The sequence below is a fragment of the Podarcis liolepis genome (genome assembly GCF_965112155.1).
Source record: "Podarcis liolepis genome assembly, chromosome: 9".
In the NCBI taxonomy this organism is placed as follows: domain Eukaryota; kingdom Metazoa; phylum Chordata; class Lepidosauria; order Squamata; family Lacertidae; genus Podarcis; species Podarcis liolepis.
In genome coordinates this window covers 3013666-3034356 of record NC_139564.1, presented here as the reverse complement: position 1 = coordinate 3034356, position 20691 = coordinate 3013666, and the positions used below count along the sequence as shown (strand labels likewise).

General features: G+C 44.1%; 1 protein-coding gene across 1 annotated transcript; it reads left to right on the top strand.

The window, feature by feature from the left end:
• The first annotated feature begins 1966 nt into the window (after window positions 1–1966).
• On the top strand, window positions 1967–20003 carry LOC310685927 (CD209 antigen-like protein D). Its single transcript, XM_083459052.1, has 8 exons — window positions 1967–2065; window positions 4634–4711; window positions 5549–5659; window positions 6778–6876; window positions 7758–7844; window positions 15031–15182; window positions 16226–16335; window positions 19631–20003. The coding sequence occupies exons 1-8, from the start codon at window positions 2011–2013 to the stop codon at window positions 19779–19781; spliced, it is 843 nt and encodes a 280-aa protein (XP_083315178.1). The 5' UTR covers window positions 1967–2010; the 3' UTR covers window positions 19782–20003.
• The last annotated feature ends 688 nt before the right edge of the window (window positions 20004–20691 follow it).

The following is a 20691-nucleotide window of genomic DNA, read 5'->3' as shown; positions in this document are numbered from 1 at the left end:
TGCTTTAACTTTGCAAATGAAGATTTACACTAATGCACTTTGCCATATTTCCTGGTACAAGTGTTGAGATAGAAAGCTTTCCAATATTACTAGCAGAGTTTATGAGGAGTAAGGATTCTTCTGGGGGATATGCTTTGAAGGTAAAATATGTACCCGGCCTAAATAAAAAATAAAACTAATAACTTGGGGGGGGGGAATAGAATATCAAATCTGAAACCAACATTTTCCTAGGTTTATGCTTTATGTGGAATGCTGATTGGATGTGATGAGCAGCCAATCAGGAAATGGTATGGCCTAAATGGGAGGAGTTCTGGAATGCCTGACATCACAAGGGAGGTGGTTCTTAGCCAGTGGAAAGATGAAAAACCCTTAGGAAGAAATTAGGGGAAAGATTGTTCCATGGCAACACCAAGGTATCCAAACAGAAAGAGGTCTGAGGGGTGTAACACTTTCCTTACAAGCTTTGATATTTGCAGGGTCTCATTCCAGGGCCGAAAGGTCACTAAGAGGGAAAATGATAGGGAGCTTTTATAAACTACAGATGGTTTTTCTCTTTCAAATACAAGAACTCAGGGTCATCCAATGAAACAGAGTGGTGGAACATTTGAGGACTGTCTACAGGTGCTATATTACCAGTTGTATCACTGTATTACTGGCTGTTTGGCCAATAGCAACCATCAGGCAAGCAAGAGGTTCTTTGGATTCCACTGGGCAGAGACTCTTAGGTAGAGACAAACTCTTATTAATTGGTAAACATCAGGAAAGAAATTGATCAGCAACCTGGAATGCAGTCTAATACAAAGCCAACAGCAACTGGAATAAACTACAAAGCTAGCAATATAACCAATAAGCAAAATATCTCAGGCAACAACAACAACAAAACAGATAGAATAGGTTTAGTTCTTCATGTCTCTCCAGCCGATGGAGATCTGGAAGGCTTATCTGGGATACTTCAGACTGATAGATGGTCGTTCTCTTCACATTCTGGAATGGAGCATAGAACAATGTATCAAGATCTCCCTGTCTCCTTCAGCTTCTGGCCCTTATATGTCGTATTTTTCCTTGTATAAGACTAGGGTTTTTTTAGCTAAAAATTTAGGTTTAAAATTAGGGCTTGTTTTATACATGGGTTGTGCTGAGGGGTGTTTTGTTAATTTGGAGTCCCCCAAAATAGGGGGTGTCTTATACCTGGGGGCATCTTATAGACGGAAAAATATGGTAGTCTGTAGCGTAGGTCTCATGCCAAGCTGGCAACAGATGTAATTCATGATGTAATTCCTTTCCCATCCTTTGATCTGGCCTGGGAGTCGACACATGTGGGCGTGAGCCTTCATTTGCATTCTTTATCTGTGCAGTTCAGTCAAAGTAAGGTTACTTTCCTTGTTCCCAGTCAACTGCTTCCTCCTTCCTTTCCCCATGCAGTCAAGTGTTTGATAGCTGGCCAAGCCATGAAGTTCCTTTCACTTCTTCTCAAACAGCCATGTCCCTTATATTAAAGCTCCAGCTACATTGCAAACCAGGAGCATCACATTCGGTTTTATTCCCTGGCAATACAGGTGCCCTGCTCTGATTCATGGGCCCAGTTTGTAAATCCAGATCTAGAGCATGATCCAGAAAATATAAGTCTTTGGGAAACCCATTTACTTGCATATCAAGGGCTGCTAGTTCAGATGGCTTTGAAACCAGATTAGACAACAGCCGCCTTCTTTCTTTCTTTTAGCCACAGCATCAGATGTCAGGCTGGGTCATTGCAAAAAGAAAACAAAATGGCACACTTGGAGAGCCTGTGTAACAGCTTCCCCTCTACTTCTTTTCCAGGTCCAACTCGTGGTGTCCAAAGTCTTGCTAGACTCAGCTGGATTTATAGAGTGAAAAATACTGTATATTGGACTCAACAACGTCTTTACGGGAAAGGATGGTCTAATACTGATGCCACTTTCTACCTAATGTGCTCATAATCTTATTCTCCATTTGTTGTTGTCTTGTTGTTTCCTAAACACAACTGAGAGGATGGAGCAGCCAGCGCCCGCAAATCCTGCAACACTATCGGCAGCTATAACTGATGGTCTGTATACTGCACAGTCATATGGGATGAGGTTTCTCATAAAGTAGAGGGATGCATGGGAAATGCACAATGTTCTGTCTGCTTCTTTTCCATGTCCAACTTGTGGTCTCTGTAGTCTTTTTATTATTATTTATTTATTTCGTTTTTCAAAGTAAAATTTTACAATCAAATATCAACGTACAATATAAAAACAACAACAATCTTAATTACGGTCCAGAGACCCAACAAATCATTACAAATCAGTACACAGTTCATACAGCCTACCTCCAGGTTAATCAAGCATTTTGTTTAGACTATAGGGCTCATTTGTTCTTGCAACCACCGATAAAATTTTTGCCACTGCTAATGTTCTAACTTTTGTCCAGTCTTCCAGTAGGAACCTGACATAGTGAGCTTCTGATTTTCCCGGGAAAGGTACCAGCAAGGGTAGTATCAGTTCAGCCCTGGCCTGCTCATATTTTGCACCATTAAACTACAAGTGGTATTCCAACCACACTAAGAATTTTAGCTGTTTACAGTGGTTTTAAAAATAGATTATAAACTTTCCCCATTCCTTAAAATTTTCCTGATTTCTGATTCATTTTTGCCATTTCGGCATAATCCACCAACTTTATCTGCCATTCTTCTCTGGCAGGGACGTCATCTTATTTCCATCTCTGGGCCAATAACATCCTCGCAGCCATGGTCATGTACATTGTCTTTTCTGCTCCTTTGGGATTTTGGCGCCTAGAATTCCTAACAGAAAGTATTTGAGGTTTTTTAGGGGGGGAATAAAACTTTTCCCCCAATTTATTAAATATCATTTCCCAAAATTCTTTTACTACCTTACATGTCCACCACATTTGATAAAAGGTGCCTTCTTTTTCCTTATATTTCCAACATATATTTGACCCTGTTTTATACATTTTTGCTAATTGATTGGGAGTTAAATACCAACGATATATCATTTTCATATAGTTTCCTTTCAGCGTGCAACATGCTGTGAGTTTTAAATTCCAATTCCCTAAGTTCTCCCATGCTGCAAGTTGTATATTATACCCAAAATCTTTCACCCAGTGTATCATTGGCTGATTAGGGCATGCCCAGGTGTCACCCGGATCCCCCTGGTTGAAATTATCAATTTGTCCCTTGGCATGGGGACATTCCCAGGGGAGCTGAATGAAGCAGTGGTATGTCCGCTCTTAAAGAAAACTTCACCAGATCCTTTAGATCTATCCAATTACCGCCCAGTTTCAAATCTTCCATGTCTGGGTAAGGTAACTGAGAGAGCGGTTGCTGAACAGCTTGGTAGGTTTCTGGAGGAAACACCGGCTTTAGATCCATTTCAGTCTGGGTTCCGTCCTGGATTCAGGACTGAGACAGCTCTGGTTGCCCTAACAGATGATCTCCGTAGACAACTAGGGGATGAGGGAACAGTTCGGGAATATATACACGGTAACTTATTAAAAATTAGGCAATAAGTAAAGGACAATACAATATTACTGATGTCCACAGCTGAAGAAAGGAAAAATTACTGTAATTTAATTGGCTGCTCCTCTTAACGTCAGTTCATAACTGTTGTTTGCAAATGCTTACTGAAGTCCTATAAACTAGATATCCAGGAGCTTAGAGAAGAATAGAATGCAAATGAGAATGCTATATTATCAGTAAATATATGAATTATTTGAAAAGCAATTGTAATGAACAGATTATGCTTGTAGGACTGCAAGAAGTTCTGTAAGGAGGATTATTTGAAATATTGCAAGAAAAACTATGAAAAGAATTATTAGTTAATGATAATTAAGAGTAATAGAGAAATTAAGAAATGCAGAACAAGTGATAAAGAACGGAAAATCATCCGTTCTTTATCAAAGTCTAAAACTTTGTATAAGATAAGAATTTATGTTAAATGATTGTTGGAAATGATATGTTTAAAAAAACTAATAAAAATGTGGAGAGAGAGAGAATGCTATATTATCTAAAACATTTTTCAATACCTTTGAATCCATATGGAACATCTTTTTGGTATAAGATGTAGACTGATCCAGCAAATGAAAAAGAAAGACATTTCAGTTATATTGGACTCAACAATGTCTTTACAGGAAATACTGATAGATGCCAAAGTTAAATGTTGAAAATGCCTCACTGAGACGTATTTTTGGCCTAATGTTGCTGTCCATTTCAACTTTGTACCGATGAAATCCTTGACATTTGTAGATGTGCATCTATTTTAAAAATTATGTTCCTGTAATAGGGAGATTAAGTGCAGGAGAATAAAAGCAAATTTTGTGAGCTTTCATGCTTGACAAGAGACTAATACTCTGAGCTTGGAAGGGAAAACACCCACCATCCAACCAATGTGTTCATAGTCAATAATAATAATAATAATAATAATAATAATAATAATAATAATTTATTATTTATACCCCGCCCATCTGGCTGGGCCTCCCCAGCCACTCTGGGCGGCTTCCATAGAAACCAAAAATACAGTAAAATATCACACGTTAAAAACTTCCCTGAACAGGGCTGCCTTAAGATGTCTTCTGACAGGGCTGCCTTAAGATGTCTTAATAGCTTGTTGTTTCACAGATGCAACTGAGAGGATGGAAAAGTCCGGAACTGGTGGAGCATCCAAAAAGGATTCAGCAGCAGCAAAAGGAACTTGTGGTCTGTATACAGCGCAGTCATATGGGATGAGGTTTCTCATAAAGTAGAGGAATGCATGGGAAAGGGAAGTTGATGGATAGACAGGCAGGGAGTGGAACCAGTCAGGTTGTGCTAGGGAGGAGTGCAGAGAAAAGCACACACAGCTCTTTGGGTGCCAGAGATCCACTAATCCCCACAGAAACCCCAGGATTCAGCCCACTCTTTGCTGCTGGCTGTGGTGTTCCTTTACTCTGTGCAGCCAGGAATTGCTCTACCATTAGGCAGAATAAGGTAGTTGCCTCAGGTAGCAGGTGCTGTGGTGGGCAGAGATGGGTAGACCACACAAGCTGCGCTGCACCTCCTCAGTTAGTCTGCTGCCCCATCAGCAGCATCCAAATAAGAGCCAATGGCCAGTCCAGCCCAGCTTCTGTATGTGTCATTATGTGCACAGAGGGAGCATCTTGTCATTTGTTTGGGGAGCAGAAAGTCCTTTAGTATCAAAGGCTACTGTCTTCTGATCCAGACGTTGGTAAGAAAAGCTTCCTCAAGCAGCAAGGTATCCCCCCTTGCTTCCTCCACCTGCTCAACCACCCAGATTACCACCCCTTGAACAGTTGACTGTCTCTGGCTGATGGCTACCACAGCATATGGAAACCCCTTTTCCTGGAGTGGCAATGGTATGTTGGCTTGTTGCTGTTTAGTCGTTTAGTCGTGTCTGACTCTTCGTAACCCCATGGACCAGAGCACGCCAGGCACTCCTGTCTCCCACTGCCTCCCGCAATTTGGTCAAACTCATGTTGGTAGCTTTGAGGACACTGTTGGCTACTGATGGCTAAATCAGAATTTTCTTTCTTCAAGCATCTGCTTTTCAGGACATGGTTACCTTCTTAAAATCTCCAACGGGTGAAAGATTTATCATACTTGAGATATTCATCCTTACTGCCATGACACTGCTGCTTTTCCTTCTATGTAAGTACATAATTAGCATACTTTGCAACTAATGTCATGTGCTTTGCTTAAATGCCAATAGCATTTCCAAAAAGAGATGGCAGGATCCACCTTCCATTTATCCCTTTCATTTCTCTTTGATATCAGGGGTTGAGTTACAGCTGTCACCCAGAGAGCAATGACACTGTTTTGTTCTCCCTGAATAAGTGAGTTCCAGCTCCTGGAACAGAAGCACAGGCTGACACAAGTCCCTGGGACACCCTGGACAATTCCCTTTCCCAGTTGCCATTCTCTGCTCCTTTCCCAACTAATCCTCATTTGCTTTGGAAGACCCCCCATTCCTGATCCTCACCACCCTGCCCTCTGCTAGGGCTACAGTCCCCTGAAGGAAAGTGCTTTGGGAAAACAGGCTGCAGAGGATAAGGCCATGGCCAAAGTGGGTGGGTCCAGAGCCTACCTAAATATCAAAATATATGCAGGGCTTTTTTCAGCCGAAATTCATCAGGACTCAGTTCCAGCCCTTCTCAGGTGGGCTCTGTTGCTAATCTAAGAGAACAAGGGAGATATTCAAGGTGCGTTTGGCACCTCTTTCTCCAGAAAAATAGCACTGGATAAATGAACACATAACCTATTTGTAAACTAGTTCATTTTTGAATGGCACTGCAAAGTAAGCAAAGCTCAGGGGGAGGGAACCAAATGATCCAAGACTTTACATATTTTAAGCAAGCGGCAGGGCATGAGGCAGCTTGGCAAATGCAAGTCGCTAGGACAAAGAGGGCAAGTGTATCTAGACACCAAAAAATCTAAAGCTTTCAAAGGAAGGCCAACTATCTGATGACAGAAGCAACAGGCCAAATGGAAACAGGACTTCAGAGCACCAGGGCAGCCACAATCAAGGGACAGGAAACATCAATATAAGGGCTGGAAGCAGAAAATATTAATAGAACTCGGATTTATGTTTTTGTTGATTTGATTTTTTATTCACTCTTCTCCCTAAGCTCCCAGGGCACGTTACAAGTCAGCATTTAAAATTCAATGTTAAAAGCAGTTTGAAACCAAGTATCCCCCTCCCCCAGGTCACCAGACTAGTAAGCTAGAACAGAATTTCTTCATTTCTTTTCTACCTAACTCCTCCTTAGATCAGAAGGAATTAAAAAAAAGAACTGAATTTCAAGTGGGATTGGGAATGATTCGAAGCATTGTTGTTGGGATTGATTCAACCTATAAGGACAAGGATGGTAAGCATTTTGTATACAAATCCTCACTTTTGCTAGAACATGTATAATTTAAACGGACTTCAATTCCTGTAGCTCCCTTTTGTGTGAGCAATACGCATATTCAATGAAACTCATCACCCAATAGAGTTTATCACCTTTTCACTGCTCAGCATAAAGAAAAGCAGGTGGTTGTGATTCTCACATCCCCCCACTAGAAATGCTGTCCTCCCCCATCACACTGTAATTCACAATGTTTGTGCTAGTGCTATATTTTAGCACTAGTGCAAAGAAACTTTGCCCCCACATCTCCCTGCATGCCATCACCAAAGCCGCTCCCCAGGGTGGGGAGAAACTTCAGAACAGAATGGAGGGAAAGGGGCTGAAGATTGCATTGCACAAGGAGAAATTCCTGAGCTTACAGAACGCCCTCTTTAGAACTATGTGGAAGGCAACCCAATATTCATCAGAAAAAGAGTTTGGGTGCCTGTATTTTCTTAGATTTCAGAAAGCATAATAGAAAACTGTAAAGTAATCTTTGCATATTTGGCTTTACTGTGGGACTCGAGGTGGGAATTGTTTTGTAACCCTGTGATTCCCAGCAGAAAAGGAGGACAAAGGAGGGGAACATTAGAGATACTTCATGAGCCACTTTCAATATGAGAATAGCATAGTGGATTGCATGGGTCTTTGGTCTGATCCAGCTGCAGGATTCTTCTGAGGCTTCTCATTGGTGATCTCAGCCACAGAGAATCAAGTCTGTCCTCATATTCATAAGAACCCCATCCTGGAGCTCTGCTTCTTGTTTCAGGCTAAAGTGTTTTAAAATGTTTGGAAACGGTTTCTTAATATTTGCAGATTGTTATTTCAGATACTCCTGCCTTAAACCTTTTCAAATCTTTTAGACTTCCAAATACTCGCTGTAGTTCAAAACTTATCAGAGGAAGTGCGACATTTTGCCATCAAAAATGATCAACTGCAAAAGGAAATTGGTAAGCTACCCTATGATGTAGTGCAGTGGGATCCTGCCCTGATTCTGCCCCAGCTGAAAGCCCCTCCTCTAGCTGACAACTCTTAGAGCCAGAGCAGAGAGCTGTCCTCCTTTTCAGGTCAGCTAAAAGACCTGTCCTTTACTATATTCATCCATGGAAGAGAGATTCTTGAACAGCACATCTGAGGCAACCTCTGACCACTTGGTCAGAGAGACTGCTGGGCAGTGGGGTGATTGGTGCAACAACAAAATCTCTCTGGTTTCACAAGCCCATCATCAGAAAGAAGCCCTCAAGCCTACTCACATAGTGAATTGGCTCTTTGGCATGTGGGATAAAATACCTGCAGACCATAGCAACTCTCACTCTACGCACAGGCCTGTTTTGGTGCCACGGCAAGTACCCAGACGGCCAAACCTAGGTCAGGATAGGATCCTCCATTTATCTGCACAGGTCTCTAAGGTGGGCTTTCCTTCACTGGGAACACTTGCTTTATAGGTAAAGAGATTATAATGATGTTTATAAAGCTTTTTATGAAAAAGCAGAGAAGGGGAATGAGTTCTGAAATATTTTATGATTGGATATCATGTATCAAATCAGAACACAGTTGCTCAGAATCCTTAGTCTGGACTCAAGCTCAGGAAAACACAGACCAGTGAATACATAACACCCTTCTCCCTTAGACATGAACACTCATCCCTGTCAACACAAATATTCATCAAAGTAGTGTGGGCAGTGCCTCACCCACTGAGATGGGTGAAGCTCATCCCCGTGGGTTGTTGGGGATCCTGATGGAGCTGGAGCTGGTGTCATGGGTGACACTGGTGTCATTGCCTCCACACTGTCTGGTGTCGCAGAGTTGGGGCCCCATTCCTCAGCTCTACCCTGGGCCGCAGGTTCTCATCAGGTACATCAGCCTGTGAGTCAGGCTGATTGTTCACCTTGTGTTCTGGCATGGTAGCAGTGGCTGGCCTGGGGCATCAGACAGGCATCAACATATTTAGTCCACATGCCGGCAGTGGACCTGAACATCTGGTGTGGCAAGCTTGTCGCCCCGGTAACAGCAGTGGAGATAAACGCAGGGTGATCTCCGTAGTTTGGGATGTAGACAGGGTCATCAGGTGTGAAGGACCTGGGGGCCTCTGGAGCCCCTTGGCCAGGAGGCCGATCAGATGCAAGATTTGGGTGCAGCCAATCCAGGAGTGATGCCAGCTTCTGGTTTATAAGGAGCTCTGCTGGGCTTCAACCTGTGGCAATGCAGGGTTTGAGGTGCTGCTGCAGCAGGAAATCAACTAAGCTCTTGTTCCAGTCCCCCTGGGCAATTCGGGTGAGGGATTCCTTGGTGGTCCTCACCATTCTCTAAGCCTGTCCATTTGCTGATGGATGGAACGGTGCTGCTGTGACATGTCCATTTGTTGATGGATGGAACGGTGCTGCTGTGACATTAGGTTGTTGGCCATGAACTTCTGGAACTCGGCTGACATGAACTGTACTGCATGATCTGACATGATGGTGTCTGGCAGGCCGTGTAGGGTGAAGAAAGACCCACAGCAGGGCCCAGATGACGATCCTGGAGGTCATTGCTGAGACGGGCACCACCTCAAGCCACTTTGACAAGGAGTCCACAATGATCAAGAATGTCTGACCTTGGCATGGACCAGCAAAATTGATGTGGAGTCTTGACCATGGTGTGCATGTCATCTCCTACCTTTGGATTGGGGCCTGAGGCATGGATGGTCAGGACTCTTGTCAGGCCTGGCAGTGCTGGACCCAATCTTCTACTGCTGCATTACTGCCTGGCCACCAGATGTAGCTACTGGCCAGAGCTTCCATATGAACAAAGCCTGGGTGACTGACATGGAGAGCCTCCAGCACTCTGGTCCACAGCTTAGCAGGGATCATGACCCAGTTTCCCCACAGAAGGCATCCCTTGTGAACTGACAGCTCATGTTGCTGGGAGACAAATGGGGAGAATTCTGCATCAAGGTGTTCCGCTGGGCACCCCCTCCACATCCAGTTGAGGACACAGGAGATGGACACATGAGTGTGTGGTGACATCCATGGCATGGAGCGGCACCTGGGGAAGAGTCTGCAGCAGCATCACACTGTGGGCTGGGGACGGGTCAATGTCTATGTCTGGTAATGGCAGGTAGCTTCAGGCATCTGCGTGGCCCAGGCTCTTGCCAGGAACGTTGTGCAGCATGTAGTCATATGCCCTGAGAAAGATGGACCACCTTAGCATCCTCAGGGACAGGACCTGGGGCATCTGCTATGCAGGAGCGCAAAGGCCCAGCAGAGGCATGTGGTCACTTATGATAATGAAGTGGTGGCCATAGGTGTAGTCATGGAACTTCTTTACTTCTGCTACGATAGCAAGGGCCTCCTTGTCAACCTGGACATAATTGCATTCCGTAGATGACAAAGTTCTGGAGTAGAATGCATTGGGGGCCTCTCACCCATCTGGCTACTGGTGGCTGAGGACTGCGCCAGTTCCATATGGGGAGGTGTGACAGGCAAGCACAACAAGCTTGGTCTCATCAAAATGGGTAAGGACGCTTTCAGGGGAGAGCAGCTGTTTGACAGCATTGAAGGCAGCCTTTTGAGCATCGCCCCAGATCCAAGGAGATTTCTTGTCCAAAAGCCAGTGCAGGTCCTCCACAATTGCAGCCTTGTGTGGAAGAAAGGAATGGCACGACTGGATAGCATGTATTGAGTCAGAACACAGGGGCTCAGAATCCTTAGTCCATATTCAAATTCAGGCAAGCACAGAGCATTGAATACATAATAGGTAAAGTGATTATAAAATAGCTTATAAAGCTTTAGATGCGAAAGCAGAGACGGGGAATGAAGGCGAATTGCATCACTTGTGCATAAAAACAAGCGAAGGATGGTCAGCACGAAAACACACATTTTGTGGATGTTGTATAATGGCATTTCCCCTCTTTTTCTTTGACCTTGGGAAATATGATTGCCTTTAAAGACATTATGCCAAAACCAGACCTAAACCCTGATTAAAATGGATCTAGAAAATCAGTTTCCTCCAAGAGCATCTGGATCTGGTCCACGACCACCCACTCAAGAACCTTGCCCAGGAAGGTGAGATTAGCAACTGATGGACTGCTACTTAGATTTTTCTGAGCCCAGGGAATAACAACAACAACAACAACAGCAACAACAACAACAACAACAACAACAACAACAACAACAACAACAACAACACTTTATTTATATTCTGCCCATCAGGCTGGGTTTCTTAAGGAGTGATTTTACCACTGCCTCTGCTCTGGACACCCTTTAAGATTTATCTGCTGTAACAGAAGGGTCATGAAGGGTCAATTTTATCCTCAAAATACTTTGCAAACAAATCACAGAAAGCTGCTTTCAGTTCTCCCATCTCCTTCAGGCCAGACTGTAGCAGGCCCTACTCTACCCAAGAAAGCTCTGCTGCATGGCACAATGGAGGAAGCTAAGCAACACTTCTTTGTAGCCTTCACTGCCACTTGGTAGGCTCAAGGATGAGCCCTCACCAGTGTTCAATTGCATTCAACCTGATTTTTCCTCCACACACGTTCAAGCCATTTCCCAGCTTCTTTCTTTGCCCTAACCTCTGCAGTATACCAGGGGGCCAAACAGGCTGAATGAAGCGGGAGAGGGAGCTCAGGACCAATCGTGTCAATGGCCCAAGCCAAGATGTCAAGGAAAAAAACAACTATCTGACTTTCAGAAGACCTCTGTTCAGGGAAGTTTTTAATGTTTGGACTCCAGTTGTGTTTTATTTTGTTGGAATTCACCCAGAGTAGCTGAGGAAAACCCAGTTAGATGGGCAGCATATTATAAAGTATCATTGCCGTCATCATCATCATCATCTTTATTCAGCTGTTCCACAGCTTGGCCAAAACTTGGCAGGAGCACCACCCACTTTCAGATGAGCTGGAATATCCCCCAGAGCCATTTGGAAGCCCACTGGAACCATCCTGTCAGCTCAGGCAGGGAGACTGCTGGGCAGCAAACCGGGTGGTAAACCAGCAGAATCCCTCATCTGTCCCAGCTGCCCCCTCTAGATTCCCCTCCCCACCTCCGCAACTGGAGAGTTAGCCTAGAGAGAGAAACAGAATTTTGATAAACCACAGCTATTCCCAGTCTTCCAGGAAGACTGGAAGAAATTTAAAGAGTATTTAAAGAAATATTGTAAAATTAATGAAGGTTAGGAAAATGCTGGATTGGTTATTAAGGGGTTAAAAGCGGCAAGGGATAATTAGAAGAAAATAATTTTTAAAAAACTAATTTAAAAGTAGGGTAAGGATTTGCTGACAATTGAATTTGAAATTGGAATACAGAAAGGGAAGGTATGAGGAAGTCGTGAAAGTAAGCTAAAAGAAAGTAAAAATTGAAGTTATACTTGTGTTTTTTGTGTGTTTGTTAGTATGTCATTGTTATGGTGTTGTTATTGTATTGTGGTGATTTGTTAAAACTTCAATAAAAATTTAATTAAAAAAAAAAAACACAGCTACTCCCCCTCTCCATCCTTCAAGTCTTCCCTGATGCTGCCCAAAGTATCCAGGTGGAAACAAGTAGGTGAGGTTCTTGACTGCGCTCCCTGTTCCAGCTATGCCCACTGTCAGGGAACTGCCATCGGAGCCAGAGGGAGAGGGAGGAGTCCAGAGGGATTCCGGAGAGCGTCCCGGGAGGGAGAGAAGCAGCCCATCTTCTGGGGAAGGAAATCAGCGTAGCACCAGTGGAGAAGGGGGGCAGATGGGGGAATCGGCAAGGTGGCTCCATGACTCTTCGCCGGAGACCAGCGGGGAGAGCACTGGTCCTCCGCTGCCCACACCCTCCTTGCGCAGAAGGCTTCCGCGCAGGGAGAGTAGTCAGCGACTAGGCGTCAAAGAACTTTTATGCTGGAAGAAGTTCAAGAAACGCCCACTGACGGATTCTGCCAGTGATTGAGACAGCCACGGGTGAATGGCTGTCCGGACAGTGAGAGTTCACCCAGGTAACCCAGCCAGGGGTGGTGCCGATTTACGCACGAGCAACCCCTAGAACCATTACACCCGGACTTCCGGGTTAGCGCGGAAGGCAAATGGCGGATTCCCTCCGAGCTCCGGAGGGAATCTGCTCCGTGGAAGACGGGTCCTGACGCGGCGGCGATGCGGGGACCCTTAGAAACCACAGGCGCGGATGCCTGTGGACCTGGTGACTCAGCGGGTACCATTTGCGCCCCCCGACCCGCGAAGAAGCCTTTTTGAAGGCTGCGGAGCGGGTGACGGAGGGTGGCGTGGTGCTGTGAGTAAACCGCTTCTTCTACGGAGTGAAGCCGCAAGCCATGGCCGGAGAGCGCTGACTTTTTTCCTTGAGCATTCGGACTGCAAAAAGAACAACCCGTGAGTAGTACGGAAATTGGACTTTAAAATCTCCTTTCCTTTGAATTCGGTACGATTGGGGGAAGCGTTAAAAGGAAGTCCGCCCCCCCACCCCACCCGTTTTGCAGATAATTTAAAGCAAGGATTGGATAACTAAGGTCGAGAGACCACTTCTCTCTGTGTGAGACAAAGTTATTAATTCCACGATTTGGCATTTGAAGTTTTGTGCTGGAGGAGGAAATTGACTTTTAGGAGCTGACGTGCGCGCACACACACACACACACACACACCCGGGATCCGGGAGTGATCCGCGAGAGAGCCTGTTGAGGAGATACAAAGAGTTTGACAGCTGTCAAATGAGCTGTCAAATTTTGGAAAATTTGCTTTATGCTATTTCTGCTGGTTGGTTTTGATTTACCTGACTTTAAGTCGTTGAAAATAAAGAAGATACAAAATAAAAACCTGATTGTTGGAGAAAGAATACAAAGTAACTAGAATACCTCTAGAGGGGATTCTGAGACACTACAATGGCTGTAGATGGAAAATTACAGGCTGAGCTGGATAGGACGTTCTTTCTCCTGGGAAAGTTGCAAGATCAGAATAGAGCTTTGGCTACAGACCTAACGACCTTGAATTCTAAAGTAAATAAATTTGTGGACTGTGTCAAGGACTTGATTCAAGAAAATTCTGCAGCTAAACAGGAGGAGACATGTGTTGAATTGAAGGAGTGGGAAGGAGGAGCTGAATTGCCGCAAGAGAAAAAGGACAACCAGAGGCCTGAAAGAATGGATTACAAAGAAAACAAGAACTGGATGATGAGAAAGTGGTTTGAACTTGAGAATCGAGATTGGAGAAATCTTCCTATGGGGAGATCGGAAGACATATGGATTGCAAATTTGATCAAGACGAAAATTGGAGCTCTTGGGACTTTTGGGACATTTGGACTTAAAAGGAACAAGATACATGATTTGGGCTCCGATTTTGAGTATGGAGGTCTGGTTGGAAGAAACATAGATCCCACTGGGACAGAGCTTCTCCGAGATTCGATGTCCAACATAAAGGATTACCAACAAAACCGGCAGAGAGGGATTGAGAGAAATTTGAGAGCCTCGGATGTGAGGAATCCAGGCTGAGAACTGATAGACTGTGGATACTCTTTGGGGATCGAAACCGGGAAAGGGGGGGGGAGAGTTTTGGAATCCAAAGGGTGTACAATTATATCTTGTTTTATGTTATTATGTTCTTTATTCTTTTAATTAGTTTAAAAATTGGGAAATTTGTGGAAGGGAATGTGGGTCGACCTTAGAAAAGGATTTAAATGATGAGTAACGGAATTTAATTGAGGGTTAAAACTAAAATTTGGTTAATTAAGAAGAATTAAGTAAAATATTAATAGGGTGAAAGTTGGAGACAAGAACTTGCTGAGTTAACTATTGGAATTAGGATGCAAGAAGGGGGGTGTGGGGAAGTCATGGAAAGTGGTTAAGAAAGTAAGGTTTTGAAATTATGCGTGTTTGTTTTTGTGTTTGTGTGTTTGTGTTATGTCTATATAAACTATGAAAACCCAATAAAAGTTTTATTAAAAATAATAATAGAACCATTACACCCACCCAGCTATTTACTGCAGCATCAGCATGGGTTGATGAGTTAATGTTTTTCTTTTTTTTAAGATTTCTGAGCTTCCTAGATTAATATATGTTATCATGTTCCCAGAGAAATGAACTTCACAAAAGTAATTGAAATCTGCACAGGCATACAAGGTGGTTCCCCTTAAATTCCTTATCTTGTTTTCTTTTTCTCTTCTTCCTCCATACCTGGCTGACTCAAAGACATCATCTCTAAAAATGTGGATGATGGTTGGGTTTTATTTGCAACGGCATACTATTGGTTTTCTCATCGGCCACAAACATGGATGAATTCCCAAAAAGAGTGTGAGATGGAAGGCGCCAAGCTAATGTCTCTGGAAACAGCAGTAGAACAGGTGAGCATCAAAGCAGAGTATTGAAAAGGTAGGGGATCTCCTTGAGTCAAAGGGCTCCTATCATCACTATCCATTTAAGAAGGTACAATCCACCTGTATGCAGGCAATACAGCAACTCCATCAGTCAAGCCAAGGGGTGGGTGGGGCAGGGAACAGCTGCTACCATCTGGGGCTAACTAAGGTTTCTTGGTGCTGCTGAGCTCTAATAGAATGAAGCTGGCAGTCAGGAAGAAGGTCTTGAAGGAGGAGGAGTAGATACTTGAGGGAAATCTTGTAGATTCTTCCTCTGCTCTTTGAGATGTACTGAGTGCTCAGGAAAAAATGCTTCCCTCACCACCCTAACCCTCTGGCATGAGGAGATCATGGAGATGACTCTAGAGGAGCTTGCAAGGTATATCCCTCTCCCAGCCCCTTAACCCTGGCAGAGGGGCTACCGGGGTGCTGCAGGGCACAGACATAGGTGAGACCCCATTGTCATCCCATCAAGCATACCACAACCAGACTGATTCCAATAGCTCTGGAACCAACAAACAAACATGGATACAGATATTGGAGTATTTGCCACACAGGGTCACTGTCCCGCTAGATGGTTCCAAGATGAACTGTTTTATGGCACAGTCATTTACAGTATCTGGAAATTTTAACTCTGTGTCATGGCTGGAACACACATGTAGTCAGTCTTGGTGAGGGCAGGTGAAGTTACCTTTCACTACAATATTTTCTCTTGATTCCATCAGCAGCAGCATCATAACTTGGATCAGGGGGACAATAGCACATCCTCAGTACAAAATTATTCTTGGTGCTTGATGCAACCATACATGGAATACCATAGTTTTGATCACGGCTTCCTCCAAAAATATGGATTTGGCTTTCAAAGGTGACACCTGTGTCTTTTGAAATGTGTTTGTTTTATGCCTGTTGGATGTTTGTAAAGGGCTATAGTAGCTCAGAGAAAGGGACATTGTCTAGAAAGGCTTTGAGAGAACTGCCTTGCTCCTCATTCCTACTGAAAATTTTCTGGTTTTTCTTTCTCCCCACCCCAGCAATTTGTGGTGAATGAAGTAAAACTCCGAAGAAACCTTTTTTGGATTGGACTCTTTAAAGACAACCAAGCGAGATGGAAATGGCTGTCAGGCACAGTACCCAAAGGCCAGTAAGTTTTTGAAGAAATATTTGCTATTTCTTCTAGCTGTTTCCTAGTTCTGCTGGATGTCTCAGTGGCGTTTGATACCATCAACCATAGCATCCTTCTGGACCGTCTTGAGGGGCTGGGACCTGGGGGCACTGTTATACAGTGGTTCCGCTCCTTCCTCCTGGGCCGTGTTCAGAAAGTGGTGGTGGGGGATGAGTGTTCAGACCCCTGGGCTCTCACTTGTGGGGTGCCTCAGGGTTCTGTCCTCTCCCCCATGCTTTTCAACATTTACATGCAGCCGCTGGGAGAGATCATCAGGAGGTTTGGGCTGGGTGTTCATCAGCATGCGGATGATACCCAGCTCTACCTCTCTTTCAAATCAGAACCATTGAAGGCGGTGAAGGTCCTGTGTGAGTGTCTGGAGGCGGTTGGAGGATGGATGGCGGCTAACAGATTGAGGTTGAATCCTGACAAGACAGAAGCTCTGGGAGGAAGACCTTTCATTGCCTACAGACAGCGACCCAATCTTAAACAACTCCTAACCCACAATAATACTACAACCAGACTTAACACGGACACTGGCACCAGAGCCTGCAATAAACCCAGATGCCAACTTTGCTGCCACATACACCCGGACAACACCATTACTGGCCCCAACAACATCACACATACCATCTCGGGACTATTTAATTGCTCATCGTCTAACATTGTGTATGCCATCAAATGCCAACAGTGTCCTTCAGCTCTCTATATTGGACAAACAGGCCAAACCTTACGCCAAAGAATAAACGGACATAAATCTGACATCAAGAATCACAAAACAGAGAAACCAGTAGGAGAACACTTCAATCTCCCAGGACATTCTATACAAGATCTCAAAGTAGCTGTTTTACTACAAATGAATTTCAGAAATAGACTGGAAAGAGAAGCTGCTGAATTACAACTCATTACCAAACTTAAAACAATGGAGAGACCTGGTCTGAACAGAGACATTGGATTCTTATCTCATTATACATGACTAAGCCATTTCTCACCTTCTCACCCCTTGCCTTTTCCTGTAAGACCTATTGCAGTCGTTAAGAGTCGTCAACAGGCTCATCTCAGCTATCTGCCAATCTCCGATTCCCACCACCCTTCTGAGTAATACCCCTCCCCACCTTCTCACTATATAGAAGGATCTGGCAACTTCTGTTTCAGTGTATCTGAAGAAGTGTGCATGCACACGAAAGCTCATACCAAGAACTAACTTAGTTGGTCTTTAAGGTGCTACTGTAAGGAATTTTTTTTTATTTTGACTAATGAATGTGGTGATTCGGAAGAGGCTGAAGGCATGCTTTTAAATGGTTTGTGCTCCTTAGTTCAGCTTCAAAAGGACTTGCAGGAACCTAAAGTTGAGCCACACTGTCAGCTGGCAGTTTAAGACCCTTCATGGTTCCCTTTAAGTATCTAACAACTCTTTTCAGCTTGTGTGGATGGATGTACAAGGTCAGAGTAAGATCTCACTCATCCACAGCTTGGTGGTAGAACAGAGAACTGGTCTGGCATTTATTACCAAGGCTGCATTAACAGAGGGCTGCTTTCAATTTTGCAAGGTCTCCTGGAACAAAATCCAATGACATTCATCTTCATTGATGCACCCAGTACCAACCACTAATCCTTTTTGACAAAGGTATTGAGTAAACTTTACAAGCAGGCAGTGGGGTTGTATAATACTAGCTGGGAACTTAAATCCTGTATGCCAGTGGTTCCCAGTTAGCTAAGTACTGCAGACCTATTATTTTTCAAAAGCCACGCCATGGGCCACCCTACCTTTGAACATTTTAATATCTCTGTGGCAGTTTTTGTTATGTGAATGACACCATGGAGCCCCTGGGTGGGTGGTCTGTGGACTACCAATTGGGAACCACTGCTGTTTGTGATCTTAGACTTGATTAAAGGGCAGGTCTCACCCAAACATCTCATGGGAGTAAAAAAAACACCTACTACACCGTTACTAGTAATATCAATTTAATAGATTCACAGAGAGCTAAAAATGAGGGAGTTATAGAATACATTTATCACAGAATTTTAGTGCTGTGTAGTGGGACTTGATTCAGTATACAATGGACACTGGAGAATGCAAGTGACAATAAAAGTGAGGCTAGGGTGATACCTTTGTCAACTATGGATAATTGATTAAAGTAAACTTAGAACCAGCATGTTAGATTTAGATAAGATATATATATGAGAGATATCATATCATTTCAATCAAGCAACCCTATAATGGCTTTGTGGTTATAGATTATATTTTGCAATTCATTTGAGGACATAGCTATGTTTGTTTCTGTATAGTGTCACTGCTCTCCTCATGCATGGGGTGGGCCCTTTAGTAAAGGTAAAGGTAAAGGTACCCCTGCCCATACGGGCCAGTCTTGCCAGACTCTAGGGTTGTGCGCTCATCTCAGTTTGAAAGCACCCCCGGGTGCAAGTAGATAAATAGGGACCGCTTACCAGCGGGAAGGTAAACGGCGTTCCGTGTGCTGTGCTGGCTCGCCAGATGCAGCTTGTCACGCTGGCCACATGACCCGGAAGTGTCTGCGGACAGCGCTGGCTCCCGGCCTATAGAGTGAGATGAGCACACAACCCTAGAGTCTGGCAAGACTGGCCCGTACGGGCAGGGGTACCTTTACCTTTATGAGAAATCACTTCATGTGAAAAGAAAAGAGACAGTCTTGACCCACAGTTGTTGTTGGGATTTTGAATACGTGCAGCTTCACACAGAGTCAATTAGGAGTTGGCCAACAGCCAAGGCAATGTAAAGGAGTATAGAGGCCTGGAGACAGCTCCCTCATTGGTCAAGCTCACTCATGGGAATAATGATTTATGGCCTATTGACTGGAATGTGTTAGTAGAGCGTTGATAGTTGAGTGTTAGTGTAAGAGTCATGTGGCGAGAGAGCTAAAGATCCATGTTGTGCTCTGTTCCTGTAAATAGTAACTTGAAGTCCACTGTACATACTAAACACCTATAAGTAACAAGTAACCGATTCCTGCTTCGTCCATCCTGCCTGCAACCAATTGCTTTCGTGAACTCTGCGTATACTCTGCTAAGGTCCTGCAACAAGTTAGAAAGTTGCGAAACACCAATAGTTGTTGTTGTTGTTTTCCTTACATGGTTAGAATTCTAAAATATGGGGAGAAAAATCCATCACACTTGTGAGTGGATGTTAAGAGAGAAAGAGCTGAACATCTTTTTAATGATAGAAGGCAAGGGGAGCGGGTGAAGAAGTAGACATCCAATCTTGATTGATCAAGGCTGCTATTTCTCTTCTTTTCAGCTTCTGGAAAAGGGGTGAGCCAAATAGAGCCCCGAGGCACAACTGTGGTGTACTGGCCTTTAATTGCCGTGGAAGTTGCTGGGCAGCATTAAACTGTGAGCAAATGACACAGTATATTTGCAAGAAGGTGCCGAATGATGCTTGGCTCTAAGAAGACACTTTCAAGATGAACAAAACTGGATCTCATGATCACTACACAAAACCAAAACCAAGAGATCACCCCACCCTGCTGTTTTAATGCACAATCCACACTCTGCCATCTAGATTATGCGACTCTTTGGCATCAGCCCTCAAAAACACCTTGAAAAGACCTTATTCTGCAAGCTCAAACGTAGATGGCTACGAAAATAAAGAATGGAAGGGTCCAGTCATAGCCTGTTTTCTGTTTCATGTATTTATTTGCAATGCATACCAGTATTTGTTTCCTTACTCTATGTGTTTGATGCCCCATTGCCCCTTCTGATCTCCATGGTCGCTACCTTACAAGGCACAGAAGGACAACCATGCATGCCAGGCAATGAGAATGGGGGTCACCTAGCACCTGGTGTCCCCTTGTAACAGACTAATCAGAAATACAACTTTGGCTTCATCACTGGAAACTCTGGCACCCTTACTCTCATGTAGAGCTAACACTGGGAAACAAACACAGTGAACTGCTCTCGATTTCTTCAGAACTTGGCAGGGGGCAAGACTGGGGTCCACACCAGTGCTGGCACAGCACTGGCAGCATGTGCTGGTGCTTTCATGGCATTCATGGTAGCAGGGGTGCCAACTTGAATAAAATATTGGGGGTGAAGCAGGTAAGCTCCCCCCTGCATAATTGATCACAAGACAGTGCACTCACATCATTTGAATGGCAATGCCCATGAACTTTGGGGAGGCGGCCCCCTAAAATATTTTATGGGGGCCTTTACCTCTTGAAGTTGGCTCAAATGTACAGTGGCCATCAACTGAGTTAAGTAACCAATTAGACTCTGCTGGCCTGAATCAGACCTTTACAAGGTGTGAATAGCTTGGTGTGTGTTGAGGACTAGCACCCCAGGAATCTAGCCGGGGACCTC